The 21,107-nt window shown below is 38.6% G+C and overlaps 2 protein-coding genes across 5 annotated transcripts in view; one reads left to right on the top strand and one right to left on the bottom strand.

Annotated features, from left to right (window-relative positions):
• The window catches only part of Nf1 (neurofibromin 1), a 254,271-nt gene that overhangs the window by 71,354 nt on the left and 161,810 nt on the right, over nt 1-21,107 (bottom strand). The gene's annotated exons all lie outside the window — the stretch shown is intronic.
• Omg (oligodendrocyte myelin glycoprotein) lies at nt 4,658-7,388 on the top strand. The gene is made up of 2 exons (XM_006977500.4): nt 4,658-4,789; nt 5,709-7,388. The coding sequence occupies exons 1-2, from the start codon at nt 4,784-4,786 to the stop codon at nt 7,035-7,037; spliced, it is 1,335 nt and encodes a 444-aa protein (XP_006977562.1). The 5' UTR covers nt 4,658-4,783; the 3' UTR covers nt 7,038-7,388.

The raw sequence follows: 21,107 nt of genomic DNA, 5'->3' as shown, positions 1-21,107 counted from the left end.
GAATGTTTATATAATTCTGTTCTGTCAGTACTTCTATGCTTTAAAAATATTTTATTCCATATTCTTATTTGTTGTCAGCAGGGAATTCAGTCCAAAGTTAACTGTATTATAGACTATTCAATCCTAATCAAAAAATTTAAAATACTCGCCGGGCGGTGGTGGCGCACGCCTTTAATCCCAGCACTCGGGAGGCAGAGTCAGGCGGATCTCTGTGAGTTCGAGGCCAGCCTGGGCTACCAAGTGAGTTCCAGGAAAGGCGCAAAGCTGCACAGAGAAACCCTGTCTTGAAAAACCAAAAAAAAAAAAAAAAAAAAAAAAAATTTAAAATACTCTGAGTGCTCAAAAATTTTGGGGAGCCCAGGTCTTCACCCAAAGGAAGGTCGATGGACATGTATATATATGTATGTGTATACATATCTTAAAAATTCCAAGCTTGAAAATACTTCTTGCTGTGGGATAATGCTCTTGTACACTGGTTTAATAAAACGCTGACTGGCCAGTAGCCAGGCAGGAAGTAAAGGAGGGGCGAGTAGACTAAAAGAATGCTGGGAAAAGAAGGGTGGAATGAGGAGTTGTGAGCTAGACACAGAGGAAGCAAGATGACAACACAGAACTGAGAAAAGGTACCAAGCCACATGGTTAACTATAGATAAGAATTATGGGTTAATTTAAGTGTAAGAGCTAGTCAGTAATAAGCCTGAGCTAATGGCCAAGCAGTTATAAATAATACTAAGCCTCTGAGTGATTATTTATAAGCAGCTGCAGGACCTTGGACTGGGCAGCACACAGGAAAACTTCTGACTACAACTTCTGGTCTCAAGCATTTTAAGAAGGGGTTGCTGAAGGGCAGAGAGATGGCTCAGTGGTTAAAAACATTTGTTACAAGCTGGGGCAGTGGTGGCACCTATCTTTAATCCAAGCCCTCGGGAGGCAGAGGCTGGTGGATCTATGAGTTCGAGGACAGCCTGGTCTGTTGCTGGAGGGCTTCTCTCCAGGTTCCCCAAGCCCCACAGTCCCACAATCCACTTATAAAATAATCACTCAGACGCTTATATCACTTATAAACTGTATGGCCGTGGTAGGCTTCTTGCTAACTGTTCTTTTATCTTAAATTAACCCATTTTTATAAATCTATACCTTGCCACGTGGCTGGTGGCTTACCAGAGTCTCTACATGCTGCTTGTCCTGGCGGTGGCTGCAGTGTCTCTTCTTCAGCCTTCCGCTTCCCAGAATTCTCCTCTCTCCTTGTCCCACCTACTTCCTGCCTGGCCACCTACTTCCTGCCTGGTCACTGGCCATCAGTGTGGCCATCAGTGTTTTATTTATATAGAATGATATCCACAGCACTGGTCTACAGAGCAAGTTCTAGGACAGCCATACTACACAAAAAAACTGTCTCAAGAAACCAAAAAATAAAACAACCAAAACCAAACATTTGTATTGTTGCTCTTCGAGGGGACCTAGCTTCCAGGGTTTGATTCCCAGGATCAGATAGCATCTCACAACCTTTTTGAAACTCCAGGGGATCTAATGTCCTCTTCTTGATCTTAGTCAAGAAGGCACACACATGTGATGAATAGACATACATATATGTAAAACATTCATACACATAAAATAATAAAATAAATAAATCTAAAAAAAAAAAAAGAAAAAGAAAAGAAATGGTATGTAGAACCTGCATCAATGACAGTACTTTGGCTCACAATTACTGGGAACAATCAATGTTACCAATTCAAGAATAAAGGAAAACTGGAGCTGTTGACTAAAATGGGATGGTTACTACCTGGCAGGTGGTTTGCTGGATCTTTTACAATGCTGGAGCAATATATCCTTGGACACAAAAGATATGTCAACTAATTTAATTCTTAGTCTAAATCAGTTGCCTAAATAGATACAGTTTGTGGTGTTGGTGAATTTATCTAAAGTGTAACTAAAGCTTCTGTATAGCATCTAAGATAAGTTTTAACAAATACTTGTTTTTTTAAAAAATTACTCTTCTTGCCAGGTATGGTGGTGCACACCTTTAATCCCAGCACTTGGGAGGCAGAAGCAAGTAGACAGCCTGGTCTACAGGACTGGGTTCCAGGACAGGCAGGGCTACATAAAAAAGAGACCATGTCTCAAAAAACAAACAAACAGAGTAATTTACTATCTAATTTTCTGAGAATCTTTAACAGTGTGAGATTGCTGTATTTAATTAACATTGAAGTGACAACCCCTTTTCTCTCAGAGAAGCCACAGTCATCTCTAATATGAAGTAAATATGAAATGAAAAACATTATTGTTTGCACAGCAGAATCCAATCCTAATGTGCTTGAACACTTGGACTACTGTTGGCAGTGCTGAGGGAGAGGTTATAACACCCTTGGAGCATGGGGTCAGCTGCTGGTCTCAAGGCCACTAAGGGTGGGCTTTGAGGGTTATAGCTTGGTTCTGCTTCTCCTGCTTCTGATCTGGATTCTGCTTCCTATCTGCCACTGGATACGACCTGATGCCGTGACACTGACCGAGCCACTCCCGTCCCCAGGTCTCCCCTGATGATGTGACCAGAACAAATGCTTCCTTCCTTCAGTCGCTTCTGTCAGGTGTTCTGTCTCAGTGCCAGCAGAGTCATTAATACAGACTTAAAGTTAAATTAATTTTGAACCCATTAACTAATTTATGACCTGACATTCTCTTTCAAATCAAAGTACTGGTCAGTGTAAGTAGAATAGGCAATTCCACTTCTATAATGGCACAACGTGTCTTCCAAAGAGAGATTTTAGGGTTTGGCAAATTCATCCTAGTCTTTTCCCTGGAAGTGCAGTGGTGGGTACACGAGCTAACAGGAATGCTGTCAAAAGCACAGCACTGCTGAATGCAGGATTTCAAACATTACTGTTAAGGATCACGACTGATGAGTAGATCCTGAAATCCATACAAAGAATCTAAAGTCCAAATGGAGACTCAAAGTGAAGTGGCAATAAAACACTGAATCAATCGATACCAACCTCTAATGATGCAGATTTTTGAAGCATAGATCCTTTTCGAGGAACACTAGTTTTATCTAAAAGATGGCTCTAAGAGGATAAGCTATAGATTTCAATACAATCAGTTTCTTTCTAGATACAAATAACAGTTCACAGAATTTAGGGAGGGGACACAAACTACTTAGTACCTACGTATTTTTATGTAATATGATAATAACTGCTGGTTTTAAAATGGTGACAATTTGAAAATAAATATCACAATTTTTCTCATTTTCTTTTCTAAAGTAAAATGGTCATTTTGTAAATTAGATTTAAATTTTAACTGATTATTTATATAATCAGTCTACCTAAGATACCATAGATTTAATCTCATTTTACAAAATTCTTGATTATGGTTCTAGCTTTTACAAACATTGTTGCATATATTTTAAAACCTATTAACTTTCTGGGAAAGATAAAATATAAATATGAAACACTGAGTAAATAAATAATTAGAAAGTATTGGTTTTATTTTATATTTTGAGACAGGGTCTCATCTATTCTAGGCTGGTCTTGAACTCCTGTCTTCCTGCCTCCACCTCCTGAATGCTGGGATTACAGGTCTGTGCTGCCTCTCCAGCTTTGAAACTGTTAGTTATAAAATAAATCGAATTAATGGTCTTTTGTACAGTCCCAACAATACCTCTGGAGAAAGCAATATTCTATTCATACCATCCAAAGCAATTTTCCTGGGAAAAACAAACAAAACAAAACCTCCATCTAACTCAAATATATAAAATATATTATCATTTTATCATCTGAACAGATAACTAAGTCAGGTATTGGGGAGGAAAAAAATAACCTAGTATCTGTCGGGGGTGGTGATGCACACCTTTAATCCTAGCACTGAGAGGCAGAATCAGGCAGAGCTCTGTGAGTTCCATGCTAACCAGGGATCCACAGTGAGAGCCTGTTTTGTTGTGTTTGTTTGTTTGTTTAAAGTCTAGCTAGCATCCTCATTTTAAATGTGGCTTATCTTGGATTTGACCCCAGCACCAAGGAAAGGTGGGAGGGCATGAGGAATGGGGACATGTAGCTGGCTTGTGGGTAGCATTAGTCACATGATCCTTTCTATTAGGAAGGCAAAAACAAAATAATCATATGGAAGAATTCCTGCGCTCCCTAAAAGGTAAGATGAAACATGTAAGTGGTTGATAAATTTGAAAAGCTAATTAAGTATTATAATAATAAGCATGATGAAGACATAAAAATCAAGATTTTATCATGACATATAAAAATGTTACATGACAATTGAACCATTTTTGAAAAGAACAAAAATGCACAGATTAAAAACAGTTCAATTAGTATCCTAGAAATCAATTCACAAAGAAGGTTAATTCCATTTTCAACATTTCCACACACAAAAAGAATGTAGAGGCTTTAACAAGAATTACAGCAAGGAAATGTTAAATGTGCAAGCCAAGCTCGGAGAAATACATAGGAAGAGGTAAAGGCAAGCCCTAATCTGCATGAAGCCCCCACCCAGGAGCAGACTGCAGCGATGTAAGGTATTTTCAGGCCTGTGATGAAAAGAAATGTCCATTTTGTTGCGTATGCACCTCTTGCAATAAATTTGAGTCAGCACCAATGACAGCCCTGCAGTCCTCCTATGTGGTGCTGATCAGGTGGTTGCAGAGCTTCAGCTCACAGCAACACAATGCAGCTGAGCAGGCAAGCACAGCCCACAGACAGAAACCCTTCTGACTCTCCAGAACAAGCCGACCTTTAAGCCTCAAGTTTCCCGGAGAAAACGAGATGCTGATGTTGAAGACGACATGATGGTAAGCAGCTACTTAAATTGGTAAAAGACTGACTTTGGATTTTTACCCTTGTCTTTCGTTTGTTTGTTTTTTAAGCCAATGTTAGGATTGAAGATATTCAATAACAAGTGCATGCACCAAAATCTGCTGCAGTAACAGTTGAGCTTTTCTTTCTAATGTCCACTCACTTGTAAATACATATATCAGTTTTCCTTTAGAATCGGTACTGAAATATACTGGGGAAAAAATTACTTTACAAAACGTGAGGTTTAAAGGTATGCTATCAGTCTTGATTTTTCTGAGTTCATTAAAAATGTTTTACCAGGATGTAGTTATCTATGAAAAGATAAAATTTCAAAAAAATTGTTTTAATATAACTGTTTTAACATCTCAAACTACACACATATTGTCTTACAGTACTGCAGAGATTTAAGAAAAACAGATACGACAGCCATTTTTTTTCTGAATAAGAAAACATATTATCAAAAATAGTAACAGCCTAAGTAAGACTATAAAGCTCCTCATTTATAGACAATGCTATTCTTCCTATTACGGCTTTGAGAAGATAAATCAGAACAAATATGGTAAGGAATAAAAATAAGGAATAAAATGCAGGAGAGCCTCTCTCTCTCTCTCTCTCTCTCTCTCTCTCTCTCTCTCTCTCTCTCTCTCTCTCTCTCTGCCTCTGTCTCTTTTTTTTTTTTTCTCGGTCTCTCTCCCTCAATCCCCCCACCCCCAACTACCACATAGCCCCAATTGAAGGATTAGGCATTTGGACTATAAATGAAGGGCAGCTTTGTTAGTTTAATCACTGGAACAATTATAAAAGGACTCAACAACAAGGAGGTTTATTGAAAATTTTGGCGAATGCTAACTGACCCATGCAGATGCTGAAAGTGTATTTGCATATTAAAAGAAGGATGTATCTGTTTGTTTTCAGGCTTTGATGGAATATCAGATACTGAAAATGTCTTCCTGCCTGTTCATCCTTCTGTTTCTCACGCCTGGCATTTTATGCATTTGTCCTCTCCAATGTATATGCACAGAGAGGCACAGGCATGTGGACTGTTCAGGCAGAAACTTGACTACATTACCACCTGGACTGCAAGAGAACATTATATATTTAAACTTGTCTTATAACCACTTTACTGATCTGCATAACCAGTTAACCCAATATACCAATCTGAGGACCCTGGATATTTCAAACAACAGGCTTGAAAGTCTGCCTGCTCAGTTACCTCGGTCTCTCTGGAACATGTCTGCTGCTAACAACAACATTAAACTTCTTGACAAATCTGATACTGCTTATCAGTGGAACCTTAAATACCTGGATGTTTCTAAGAATATGCTGGAAAAAGTTGTTCTTATTAAAAATACCCTAAGAAGTCTTGAGGTTCTGAACCTCAGCAGTAACAAACTTTGGACAGTTCCAACCAACATGCCTTCCAAACTACATATTGTGGACCTGTCTAATAACTCACTGACACAAATCCTTCCAGGGACATTAATAAACCTGACAAATCTCACACATCTTTACCTACACAACAATAAATTCACATTCATTCCAGATCAGTCTTTTGACCAACTCTTGCAGCTGCAAGAAATAACGCTTCATAATAACAGGTGGTCATGTGACCATAAACAAAACATTACTTACTTACTGAAGTGGATAATGGAAACAAAAGCCCATGTGATAGGGACTCCTTGTTCTGACCAAGTATCTTCTCTGAAGGAACAGAGCATGTACCCCACACCTCCTGGATTTACCACAAGCTTATTTACTATCAGTGGGATGCAGACTGTGGACACCATTAACTCTTTGAGTATGGTAACTCAACCCAAAGTGACCAAAATACCCAAACACTATCGAGGAAAGGAAACTACATTTGGTGTCACACTAAGCAGAGATACTACTTTTACTAGCACTGATAAGGCTTTGGTGCCCTATCCAGAAGACACAGCCACAGAAATGACCAATTCACATGAAGCAGCAGCTGCAACTCTTACTATTCACCTTCAAGATGGAATGATGTCAAACACAAGCCTCACTAGTGCAACCAAGTCATCCCCAACACCCATGACCCTAAGTATCACTAGTGGCATGCCAAATAACTTCTCTGAAAATCCTCAACAAAGCACAACCCTCAACTTACGGAGGGAAGAAACCACTGCAAATGTAAAGACCCAGTTACCTTCTGTGGCTAGTACTTGGAAAGTAAATGTTTCACTTCTCTTTATGCTCAATGCTGTAGTCATGCTGGCTAGTTGAGGGTCAGCAGTTTCTGAAACTAAGGGAAGCCTTCCTTTCTGATGTATAGTTGGGAAAATATGCCCCTATCTAACCAGTGATTCAAGCTATATTATGTATTCAAGAAAGCCAGTCTTGTATTTCTGAGTTTGATGTAAATGAAGTAACTTGTCTTAATTAAAAGAAGTGCACAATGTCTTGGTACTTGCTGCTATTTTACTGTCTTAAGTAAAACTAATGACTTTTTTTTAAATGAAATGTTTCCTTTTTAAGGCTTCAACTTATTGCACAAAACACAAAAAGCATCTAAACTTTAATATGTATTTTATGTATGTTTACACTGTCAATGTCTGGGAAAAAAATAAAATGTCTATGCTCATAGCTGTGTCGCTTGGCTGTCTAGACATTATCATAATAATCTATTTAGCAGAATCGAGATGAACTAACAATTTCTGCTCTAGGGAATTCTGATAAGGCCTTTAAGGTGGATGAAATGTGGGACACTCAAGGATTTCACCACTAAAGTAAAACCAAGGCTGCCACTCTGTAAATGGTTACACCACATCATTATTTTACACACAAGCCAGAATTGTTTTCAATCTAAATGATGTCCTGCTTCTGAGGAACTCCTGGCTACTTTACAAATTATATAATGGACAAATGCTCTTCAAAAGACTAGGAGACACTTGGCTTTGCATTTTAACAAGGAAAATTTAACTTTGTTTTGCATGTAAGAAAAGTATTAAAAACAAAAGGATAAAAAGTTTTAGTTTAAGAACTTGTTAAAGAGTTTTCGTGCATATTTAATAGACTATTAATCAAAATTAAATATTTACTATTATAGGAGAAATTTATCTTTTATAAAATCAGAAATTATAATCTGATCTACCAAATTAAAGTAAGATTAGTTTGTGGTTCAAACCATGGAGTCTAACAGTTTGGGTCATTCTGAGGGAGCCTGTGGGATGGAGGGAAGGAAGGAGTGAGTGGGATTCCTTTGGTGCCACAATAAAGTGGACTAACGACAAGGCTGGGCAGGGGACATATTTGATATTCCACATTCACTGCACTGGAATCCAACTAGAATAAAATATTGATAATTTTGGGCAAAATAGGAAAGTACTTCACTTTATGAATAGTAACAAACCTAACAGCTGAGGATCAACAAAGGAAGCCTACACGTAGGCTAAATTAAAATAGAAACACCACATCCAGGGTGGGTAAGCTACAAAAAAGGCACTCACTTGGTGAGATACAAAGAAGAATCTAACTTCAAGCATTTCTAAATATGGGGAGAGTACAAAAGTAACTTGGTATGCTTTTTCCTAAAATTATTAAAAAAATTCAGATAATCTTCTTTCCTAGAAGAAGACTACAACTGCATCCTGCCCTGTTTGTATGTATGGGTTGTGTGCATGTGAGACTGGACACATTTGTTAACCTTTCTCTTCCTCCATTGTTCTTTGCTTTACTGGCTTGAGACATGGTTTCTCATGGAACAAAAGCTTGTCATTTTGACTAAGCTAGGTGGCCAATGAGCTCTCAGGGATTTGTCTATTCCCACCCAAACTGCAATGCTAGCCAGGGCTTACAGGCCCATGCAGCCATGCCTGGTTTTTTTAATGGGTGCTGGGGACTCCAACTTCAGTTGTCTTGCTTCATTGACAAGCAAGGATTCTTAGCCAATGAACCATCTCCTCAGCCACTTAAGGACATTTCCATTCAGAAAGGAAAGTAACAACAGTAACTGAACTCTTCTCCATACCTTTTTTCATTGTTGTTGTATTGAGACAGGGTCTCACTATGTAGCACTGGCCAGCTTGGAACTCCTTATGTAGGCTAGACCAGGCTGGCTTCCAATTCCCAAAGATCCACCTGCCTCTGCCTCCAAGTGCTAGGATTAAAGGCAAGCATCACCATGCCTGTCCTAAAACTTTTCTCTTCTTTTCTTCTTTCTTTCTTTCTTTCTTTCTTTCTTTCTTTCTTTCTTTCTTTCTTTCTTTCTTTCTTTCTTTCTTTCTTTCTCTCTCTCTCTCTCTCTCTCTCTCTCTCTCTCTCTCTCTCTCTCTCTCTCTCTCTCTTTCTAAGAAGGCTTACGCTTATAGAAAATTACAGGTATATTTCAATAAAAATCCTTCCTTATATTGTCTCTACAGTAGCTTTTGAATATTTTTCTGCCTCTATAAACTTGTCTCACTATATTAAGTAATCTCATTATGAAGAAAAGCCCCTTAAAATGATTTTTAAAATGTATTACCTCTTCAAATGGGCATGCTGTTGCTCTCCCTTCCAAAACAATCTTCACTGTCCCTGACAGAGGCTAACTGCTTAGATAGTGCCTGCTCTATGTGGTTTGCTTTTTTTTTTTTTTTTTTTTTTTGGTCTTTTCCCCCCGCAGAGCTGAGGACTGAATCCAGGGCCTTGCACTTGCTAGGCAAGCGCTCTACCACTGAGTTAAATCCCCAACCCTGTTTTGGTTTTTTCAAGAGACACACTGAGTTTCACAAGACCAGAATCTTCAGAACTAACCTCTACATTGTGGATGGCAAACATCTTAGAGTTCCTATGGGTACAATAACAAGAAAGTATAATTATGGAGTATAATATTAGCAGCATCCATGGATTATATCATCCTGACTGACATGCCTGCAAAATGCAGAGGAAAAACTTGGTAAATTTACAAGTACAACATATGTCAACTACACTGACTATGTCTTAGGAAGAGGTATTATCTAGCCTTAAAGTAATTAGATAATACTTCCCCTCTAAGGAAATTATATTTGTATCATTACTAATCAAAGAGGGCTCAAAAAGGGCTAGTTTTCCAATGCATTACTACTCCCTAAATATTTTAAAATGTTGTTACTTGTATCTCTTCCTAGAGCTCATGTGTATAAATACATGTAGGTATATGTCAGTATGTATGATGATTTATCACTTTTTTTGTTAAATGATTTGGCCAATTATAAAGTAATATAAGAGTTCTAAGCATATCTAAAGTAAGTGTATTAAACACATTTTCAACTTAGGATATCATCAACCAACAAAGATTTTTATTGAGATATAAGTCCATCCCAAGTCAAAGAGTCTCTAGTCTATAGACATCTATACATACATCCCTGAGGCTTTGTTCTAATTTTGTAAGAAACTCACTTCTATCATTTAGCAGTACAACCAACAAAATACTTTATTGTTCTAACTCCTTCTCCTCATCTATGAAATGGGTTGACGAAATAGTGTTGCTTTTTTTTTTTTCTCGAAAATTAAATGACATAATTCACATAAAGTTTTAACAGTGTCTTGGCATTCACATGTGTTATAAATAATCCTGTATGATGATGCTATGAATCAACAACAAATTCCTTTAAAGGATACCAAAAAAAGTCAGAGAAGAGACACCTAAAATCATTCAGAAGATTATACTTTAAAAATTATGTATTAAAAAAAAATGAAAAGCCCATGTAATGGCACACACCTTTAATCCTGGCAACTTGGAAGGCAGAGGCAGGTGTATTGCAGTGAGTTTGAGGCCAGCCTGGTCTATATAGTGAGTTCCAGGACAGACAGGGTTAAATAGAGAAACACTATCTCTAAATAAGTAAATAAATAAGTAAACATTATCCACAAATAGTAAACCACTAGCTTACATCATGTTGGTGAAAAACAACACTTTTGTTTGTTTGGTTTCATTTTTAAGTGGAGAAAGAAAGACCTATTTGACATTAGTTATGCTGCACAGACACCCATTTGGGTACAACTGGCACAGGACTAGAGCATCATGAAAGCCCCTGAGGAGGATAAGCAACTGCAAATATCAGTTGCACATCAAAGAGTGAGTGACGTCCACCATTAGCCAACTTGGAAAACAATACTTGGGGCTAGGGAGAAAGATTCAATAGGTAAAGAGGTTTTGTGTGCAAGCCGAGAGACCTAAGCTTGATCCCTGGAACCCAGGCAAGGGTGGAAGGAGAGAACCAATTTCATGCAGTTGTTCTCGGACTTCCACAAATGTGCTAAGGCACACATGTACACACGCATCCACACACACATCCACACATGCGCACATGTAGCACATCAGATGCTGTAAAGATGTCCCAGAGGTTAAGAGCACTTGTTGCTCTTGCAGAAGGGCTAGGTTTGGATCCCAGAACCAACACAGTGGCTCACAACCATTCATAACTACGGTTCCAGGGAATCTGATACCCTCTTCTGAACTTTGGGCACTAGACACATGTATGATACACATACATACCTGCATGCAAAAGAGCCATATACAAAAATCTAAAACAATTTAAATAAAAAATAACAACGAGGGGAAAGGGGAGAAAAAGAAAAAAATCAATTTATTTAAATTTTAAAAATCCCATCATTTGGGATACTCTAGAACAAAACATATAAACAGATAACTATTTAAGGAAATAAGAAACTAAAGTCTTAGTCTAAACAGATAAAATAATTGCTTATTGAAAACATACCTTGTGAACATTTTTGAGAAACAACTTTAACAACAAAATAAATATGAAGACATAAATGATTTCTTCATATGTTGGTCAAAATAATTAGAAAATTAAAGGAAAAAACTATAATGACAAAGAAATAACATCCACACAGAATTTGTAGGACCAAATGGGTGAATGCAGAAAACATTAATGTGAGGTAATAAGCTCAGGTATACCAATTGATTCATTCACTCAACCATATTTAGCTAGTATCCTGAACATATCAAAGGCTACATACATACAGGACACACATCTTGATACAAACAGATAATGCATCTAGTTACCATACAATTGCAGTTATTGACAGTATAATTTAAGAATTAAGCATTTTCTGACAAGCACTACATTGAGAATCTTTTTGAAATAGGACATAAAATACTTGGGTCACTTGGAAAAATAAACAGGTAAAACATTCACTCCCAAATCTTGAAAAAATTACAGACATTGCTGAGTATCAATCATGGTAAGACAGAAGGGCAGGAGTGTAAGAGTGGACAAAAGGGCTTGAGGTCTCCTATCTTAGAAGCAGAGCATGTGCTCAAGAGGCCCTGGGCTTAAGCCTCAGTATATGTGCACACAGGCACATAACTCACCATACAGACGCACACTGGGACAGTCATAATACAGGAACCATAAAGTACTATTAGTGCACAGAGTACATAAGAAAGAATTCCACACATGACAGACTTTTTCTGTATGTGTGTTTTGGCATGTGTGCTCCTAAAATATTTTTAACATTTTATTTATTGAGGGGGGAAAGGAGAGAGAGAGAGGAAGAAAGGGAAGGAAGGAGAGAGGGAGGGGGAAAGAGAGAGAAAGAGTGGGGGAGAGAGAGAATAAGAATCATAGAGTGCATATGTGTAGAGGTCAAAGGACTACTTTTTGAAGTCAGTTCTCTCCTTCCATCAAGTGGGTTTGGGAGAGCATACTCAAGTCACAAGGCTTGGGAGTGAGCACCTTTACCCACTGAGCCATCTTTTGGGCCTACATATATGAATTTTAAGACAGGGTCTCACTCTGTAGCCCAGGCTGGTCTCAGACTCCCAATCTTCCTGCCTCAGCTTTCTAAGTGCTGGGATTTCCAGCATACAACCCCATGCCCAGCCAACAAGCTATCTATTAGTTGTGTAACATTAGAAAATCAGCTCTATGCCTCAAGGTAGAGTTACAAGAAGAAAATAAGATGACACACAGTGTCTAAAATAGTGCCTAGCACACATCATTTCTTAAGCATTGTTGACTTTAGGATAAAAAGAATGGGAGATCAAAAGGATAGAGAAAGATTCAATGAGCAGTGCAGGAAAATTGGAAGACACAGATTGGAAAGACAGAGCAGTGGTTGAGAGCACTTGGTGCTCTTGCTGAGGATCTGAGTTTGAGTCCTAGCACCTAAAGGGCAGCTCACACCCAATCATAACTCCAGTTCTAAGGGATCTGACATCCTCTTATGACCTCCTTGGGCACCAGGCATACAAGTAGTGCACATACATAAATGCAGGCAAAACATTCATACACATAAAAAATATAAAAAAAATAAGAAAATTGGGAGACACTTCAATTTAACATTCAATTCAAGTGATACACACCACAAAGTAAACTAAAAAGAAATCGCCAATATATTTGTCAATACAAACCTTCTGAATTCTTTATGTTGGAATATCAAGCCTGTTAAAAATATTAAAATAGAATACTATAAAGGAGACTGTTAGTATAAAAAAAATTTCCAGAACTGGGCAAAGGACAAAAACAGAATGTTTATAACATAGGAAACAAGACAATTAATAAATATGAGAATATGGCCATATAACTGAGAAACACAATAAAAAATATAATGTGATGTCTTAAAATCTTTAAAATAATAAACAATTTAAAAAACTTATGGAATAAAATGAGTACTGGAAAAAACAATATAATAGCCACATTTATACATTGTTGTATGATTCTTTTGGACAGTAACTGGGCTATGAATCAAAACCCAGCACCCTCCTATAGCCTCATGTAGCCCAAGTAAACCAAACCTGTCTCTCCATTCACTACGCTCTCTTTGGCCACCAGGCTTTCAGGGATGCTATATGCCCCTCTTCTTATGTTGGCAACCCTACTCATCCTTTGTATTTCAGTTTTGATCTTCTTTCTCTCAAGTTTCTTTTATTGATAATCTTTATCTGAATTCCTAAGCAATAAGAAGTACAGATCGCCAGGCAGTGGTGGCACACGCCTTTAATCCCAGCACTGGAGAGGCAGAGCGGGGTGGATCTCTGTGAATTTGAGGCCAGCCTGGTCTACAGAGCGGGATATAGGACAGGCACCAAAGCTACACAGAGAAACCCTGTCTTGACAAACAAAACAAACAAAAAACAAACAAAAAAAAAGAAAAACAAAAACAACAAACAAACAAACAAAAAAGAACAGATCAAAGAAGTGACCAGTGCACTAATGATGACCTACTTATGACAAGCCAAGTCTGCTCTACAATCTATGGTTCTTCCACTTAGGTCAAAGCAAAGTCCCGAGAGAGATGCAAGAAGAGTTAAGAATGAAGGAGGTAGAGTATAGTAGAATATACTCATAGTATCTCTACTTAACAGGCTTACAAGCTCAAAGTCAGCCTGAGCAGCTTAGCAAGACCTCAGAGGGGAAAATAAAACCAAAACCAAGGCTCTGGCTAGGAACTACTTGCAATGCAAGAAACTAGTTCAGGGCAGTGTAGAGTTACATGTGAACCAATTTTAGATAGTTGTGAATTACTATTCATTCTGGAAATTCCTGAACAATTGAGTAGAGCAAGTTGCTCAACTGAAGTTGGCCAGGGAGCGACAGCTACCGTCACCTCAACGCATTAATGTGTTAAGCAGATTCATTTGTTTCACACTCTGACAACTGTAGAGCAAAGTGAGGACTTTAAGAAGCTCAACTTTTAAGAAATGCCATTTTGGTTCAATTGTCTTCCATCCATTAAATGTGTTAAAGAACTAGGTGAGAAATACTAGATAAAAACACTTATTTTTTTCCTCATCAGAATCCTATGCTTGAGATTCTGAATTTGTTGAGGCTATTCACAAAGTACAGAAATCAAACAGGCACACACATATGCACACATTAAAAAAAAAAAACAGCAAAATTGCTTAGCTGTACACTAAGCTGTAGTTTAATAGAAAGAAGAGGATTAAGTTTTTGTTTGTTGGTTGGTTGGTTTTTTTTCCCCCCCAAGACAGGGTTTCTCTGTGTAGTTTTGGTGCCTGGCCTGGATCTTGCTCTGTAGACCAGGCTGGCCTCGAACTCACAGAGATCCGCCTGGCTCTGCCTCCCGAGTACTGAAATTAAAAGCGTTCACTACCACCACCCAGTAGGATTAACTTTTGTCATTTAAAGTCTGTTATCTTGTTAACTGATAGTGTTCTGATTTTAAAAGTAGCTTAAAACATATAAATTCTACAAGGGTGTTTTAAGGACTGGGTTAGAGTCTGGGGAGCTGGCCCAGTCAGTAAAGTGCTTTCTGAGCAATCACAAAGACCTGTGCTTGGCTCCCCAGGACTTATGTAAAAAGCTAAGTGTGACAGCATGCTCTACTATCAGGCCTAGGCAGGAGGATCCTGGGGGCTTGCTTCGTCAGCCAGTCTAACCAAATCAGTGAACTCCAGGGCCAGAAAAGGCTGTTTCAAAAACAAGGTGGAGAGTAACAAAAAACAACATCCAACATCAATTTCTGGCCTCTGCATGCATGTGCACATATATGCTTAACTGCACGCACATACACATAACACACACACACAGATGGGTTAAATAAAATGTATTAATCACTTTGGGGAAGCTGCACAAACCCTTGTATTAATCACAAGAATTTTATTCTGTTTTATATATATGGATGTTCTTCCTGTATGTATTTTTTGTTCACTATGTTGTATGTGCCACATGTATGTAAGCCTGGTACTCAGTGAGGCCAGAAGAAGGCATTAGATTCCTTGGAATGGGAGCTAGAGACAGTTGAGAGCTGCCATGTAGGTGCTGAGAATTGAGCCTAGGTCCTTTGTAAGAGTACCCAGTGTTGGTAACTGCTGGGCCATCTGCCCATATCTAAACCTATGTAAGAAATGTTAGGTCAATAATGAGCTCAGAAAGAGAAATGATTGAACTCATAATGGCATATAATTTCCTCTTCACAGTTATATTTCAAATAGCTGATCTGTTGTTTGTCTCATAAAAAATAATTTAAACCGTCCATGTGCGTGCATGTGTACAGCTATACAGAGGTCAGATAACCTCACCTATTGGTCCTCGACTTCTACCTTGTTTGAGTTAGGGTCTCTCATGTTTGTTGCTGTGCTACATACACTAACTAGCCTAACTGGCTCTTGGGCTTCCAGGAGATTCTCCCTGTTCCCACCTTCCATCCTTCCATGAGTGCTGGGGAGTACACTGGACTCCACTGCTATCAGCATTTGCATGGGTTCTGAGGATCTGAACTCAGGTCATCAGGCTAATCAAAATAGGAAGTACAATTTTTTATTCTGCATTATTTTGTTGTCCATGGTCACAGTTCAAATACAACGAACCCTTCTAAAAGCTGAGGGAGTTTGACTGACTACCAAATGCTTGCCTCAACAGAAAATAAGCTCAGATTTAATGGCTTTTCATCAAGTAGAGAGAAGAGGAAACACCAAATCATCAGTAAGGGAAAACAAAGATGCCATATACCACAATAACCACTGGGAAAGCTATCATTTGCCAACCAAAGCCTCAGTGACCACTAACACATCTGAGATATTAAGTACTATAAGAGTACATGGCACATAGCCACAGCCATTTACCAGCTCTATTGTGTAGATACTCAATATTCAGTTGTATTTCCTCATACCAATGACTATTAAGTAAAGTAATTGTTTAAAAATAAATTCATCTAACTGTAGAGGCTAATACTTCCTCATGATATGGTTTTTCTGTAACAGCATATCAATTTTTCGTTTTGATTCAGAAGGGAGGTCCTGCTATCCAGTACATGCTGACTTTAAACTCATTATCTTAACCTGCCTCAGCCTCCACAATGTTGAGATTCCAGGTTTGGACCACCATATCCAGCTCTCTTGCTTTCATGAAAGATTCTAAGTCTTTTGTCTTGATTTAAAATTGTACCAGAAAGCTATATGCCATTAAGTATATATGAATTACAGATACATCATGAAAGGCAAAGTTACTTCAAACAAAGTAACTGGAGAATTAAGGAGTCACTTTAAACTAGGAAAAAATATAAATCATAAAATGACTAGTAATAGATTTTAATTTTAAGCATAAACATCATGTGATACACCTAAATTTTGTATATTTCATCAAAGCAACCATGTTAAGTCATTTTACTTACTCCAGCGATCCACAATAACTAAAACCATTTTTAGGACCCCACTACCACCACCAAAAAAACCTCAAAAACAACAACAACAAAAAACAAAACAAAACAAAACAAAAAAACCCAAACAAACAACCTACTTGAAAGGGCAGTTTTAAGTCTAAAAAAATTGTTTTTGCTTTTTTTTTTTTTTTTTTTTTTTTTTTTTTGCTTTTGCTTTTCGAGACACAGTTTCTCTGTGTAACCCTGGCTGTCTTCAAACTCACAGAGATCCACCTGCTGGGATTAAAGGCGTGTGCCACCACTGCTCAGCAAGAGGCAGTTTTTAACCCTTTCTCAAAAACAAATAAACAAGAAAATAAAAGTAACCCCAAAACAACAAAAGCAGTTTTTAAATTACACTGAAAAGAACCAAACATCATTGTAACTAAACTTACTATTTTGTCATCTTAAACGAAACAAAAGAGGTCAAGCATGTTTTTCTGCCATCTTCCAAAAGAATGTGCTTCATACTTTGACAGTGCTTCCCTCCACCTCTACCAATTATCTCCTAAAATGCTGTGTTCAAAGGTAGCACAGTTGGGAGTCCATCATCTCTTCTGGTGACTCTTCTTGTAGAGACCAACATCGATTGGATGTATTTATTCTCACATATTTGCTCTAAACTTTTAATATACTTTTAAATAAACCTTGTCAATATTCTCAGGATTATTTACTTTCAAGGACTGTATGCACTAAAAAGCAGTTGATTCAAGCATCTGTTTTTAATGGAGTAGCAGCTGGTTTATAGCCACTAACCACTTTTTAAAAACACGCCTTAAGTTAGAACTGCCAGGTCAGTCCGTATGTCTCACTCACTAAAGCAGCCATGTAAAGTAATGCAATTGAACACCAGGGCTACTCTGTTCCTACAAACCAAGGGTCACAGAAAAGAGAACCACTTAAGAACTCTTCCAGCCCACTTTAAAAAACATCAATTCTACTTTTTTTCCTCCTCCTCCTCCTCCTTCTTCTTCTTCTTCTTTTTTTTTTTTTTTGTTTGTTTTTTGTTTTTCGAGACTGGGTTTCTCCGTGTAGCTTTGCGCCTTTCCTGGATCTCGCTCCGTAGACCAGGTTGGCCTCCCTTCTTTTTTAAAAAAAGATGTGGGATCTAAATAAGGTGACCAGGCTGAGCTTAAATCATGTTTTCTGTTTGAAACTACTGAGTAGCTGGGATTACAAGTTTGCAATACCATGCCTAGCTAGAACTCCAATTCTAACCATTAATTAAATGAAGTATTCTTTCTTCAAATCAAAACCATATATATATATATCTGTAATTTAAATGGGCAAGTTTAAATTTGTATATGTGTGCCATTAAAAACTGGTTAGATCAGGCTTGGTGGCAACATCTATAATCCTAGCACTCAGGAAACAGAGCCAGGATCCTGACTTCAAGATCAGTCTGGGTTATAAAGCAAGTCCCCATCTCGAAAACAGAACACAACAAACAAAACTGAAGTCTATTTGTTACTTGTTCCATGAAATTCCATCCACTAGGCTTGATTTCCTGTGTATCCATATAAAGGTATTTAAAACCCAGGAACTAAATGTCTAATGTAGAAACAGAAAATTGTACTTTGACACGGCCATTATAAAATGATAACAGAACCCTTTGTGGTTTAGAGGGGGAAGGATTTACCAGAATTTGCCTAGACAAACAGCTAACAGCAAGCATATGTTCAGGGTGTAGGGAATCCAGAACTCTCATGAACTAGGAAGGAAGGAAAAATGGTACATGCACTTGGGGAAAATTCAGTCAGGGTCTCAGAGGTTAACAACTGATTACATTTCAACAACTCTACTTCTAGATATAGATCTCAAAATCTGAAAACACAGATCCCACACACAAAAACAAACAAGTGTCAGCAGGGCTATGCACAATGACCAAAAAGCAGAGAAAATTTCATAACCAGATAAAAGAAAAATAAACTGTCCTATAGTAATACAATGGAATACTGGTCAGATAGAAAACAAAATGAAGTTTTCATATATATTACAACACAGAGGAACCTCGAAAAATATGTGTGAAGCAAGTCACAAAGGAACATATACTGTATGATTCACTTATATGAAATATCTATGATATGCAACCCATGGAGACACAAAGCAGATTAGTAGCTATCAGGTGCTAGGGAGAGAGGAGGAAATGAGAGTGCTCATTAATGGCTTTAAGGTTTATTTGGGGGTAATCAATTTCTTTAAAACTGACTAGTAGTGATGAAAATACAACTCAAAATATGCTAAAATCTACGAAACTGTGTATTTTAAAAGAATGGATTTTGTAATCAGGAACACATACATAAAACCTTATTTTTGGGGGAGCAACCTTGCTTAGAGGACTCAGACTGGGGTTACTGAGATAAGCCGAGTGAAAAGTTCAGGTGGCTTTATTAATGGAAGGCATGGCAGTCTGCCAGGGTAGGCAGAGGACACTAGTGAGGTGGTTTGTATAACTGGAGCAAAGGTGAGGGACAAGGTATCAAGTATGGAACTTTCTTTTACAGATGTTACTATGCACCATGATGACTAACAAGAATTCTACCATGACATTAAAAACCAGCTGGAAAACAGTCTTAACAGTACTTGGTTACCACACAGTGGAGGTGATAGATAGGGTGTGTGTTTAACATTCTAAGTCTTATGGGCAGACTCTGCTGCTTTGCCAGCCTCTAGAGCAGTGGTCCTCAACCTTCCTAACACTGCAAGCCTTTAATACAGTTCCTCATGTTGTAGTTACCCCAACTATAAAATTATTTCATTGCTACTCCATAACTGTAAGTTGCTACTGCTATAAATCATAATGTGAGTGCCCTATTAGACTAAGAGAACCTTTGTCCAGTGACTGATGGAGGCAGATGCAGAGATCCATGGCCAGGTGCCAGGATTAGCTCCGGGAATCCAATTGATGAGAGAGAGGAGGGATTCTGCAGGCAGAGGAATGTTGAGATCATAATGGGAAGACATGCAGCGACGACCGACCTCACTAGTGGTAGCCCATGAACTGTAGACTAGTGGTTGTGGAGCCCCCCTGGGACTGGACTAGGCTCTCTGGATATGGAAGACAGTTATTTGGCTCAAACTGTTTGGGGGGCACCCAGGCAGGGGGATCAGGTTCCATCCCTGGTGCTTGGGCAGGCTTCTGGGAGCCCGGTGCCTGCGGTGTGATGCCTTGCACAGCTTTGGTGCAGTGGGGGAGGGGTGTGGACCTGCCTAGGCTCAGTGTGCATGGGAGACCTTGATTTGGGGATGTGGGGTGGCTTGGGAGGGAGGACTAGAGGGGTAGGAGGAGGGAGGAGATGGGATCTGTGAGTGGTATGTAGAGTGAGTAGAAAATTTCTTAATAAGGAAAAATTTAAAAAAATCATAATGTAAGTATCTGATAGGCAGGATATCTGATATGTGACTCCAAGGTTGAGAACTGATGCTCCAGAGTCTCCTTGACAACTGGCCTGATGATAGCTCCCACAGTCTATCCAAGCTCACACCTATCTACTAGGAGCCATACCTCAAGAGCTAAGGCTAGGACATAGCCTCTTACCAAAGCAACTTCTGACATTCTGCTTTAGCTAAACAATCTTAGAGAAAGGTGAACAGTACAGCAATGAAAGGATGTGTATGAGATGCTAAGGAACAAAGGACTTACAATCAGACATGCTTTAGAAGTGTGGCACATATATGTTAGTGGAAGCGGATATGCTTGCATCTTTCCACAAAGATGCTGACTCACCTTTATAGATCCTGGATGGCTTGATCTGACCACATAGCCAGGCCGCTCCAGAATATAGGTGTTCTAAAGCTGTCAGTCTGAGTACAGGCTGTTACTCACCTCTAGATTCTTTATAATCAGGCCTTGGCTTTATGAATAAGTTGTTAAAAAGAAAAAGTTTCCTCTTGACTGCATGTTCTACTGTTTATATTTGTTCCATCCAAAATTCTAATCATTTAAAGCGTTATAGGTTGTCATCCTCTTGACCACAGATGTGCGGTCTAGCTGCAGCCCTGCACCCTGCCCTACAGCCCACACACCAGGGGGTACCGCTGCATACTCCTGGTTGCCTCTCAGCACAGACTGATTCATCATTGCCTGCATGGGCAACACATGAAAAAGCCTGCTCTTCCCAGGTTTCCACTGAGTTCCAGCCTTCAGAACCCACAACTTGACCCCATGTCAGCATGAAGCAACCATGAGCAAATTCTACACTCCTATGT

Source organism: Peromyscus maniculatus, chromosome 8, assembly GCF_049852395.1.
Source record: "Peromyscus maniculatus bairdii isolate BWxNUB_F1_BW_parent chromosome 8, HU_Pman_BW_mat_3.1, whole genome shotgun sequence".
Lineage (NCBI taxonomy): Eukaryota > Metazoa > Chordata > Mammalia > Rodentia > Cricetidae > Peromyscus > Peromyscus maniculatus.
The sequence above is the reverse complement of the archived record's forward strand: the minus strand, read 5'-3'. Positions and strand labels throughout refer to the sequence as shown.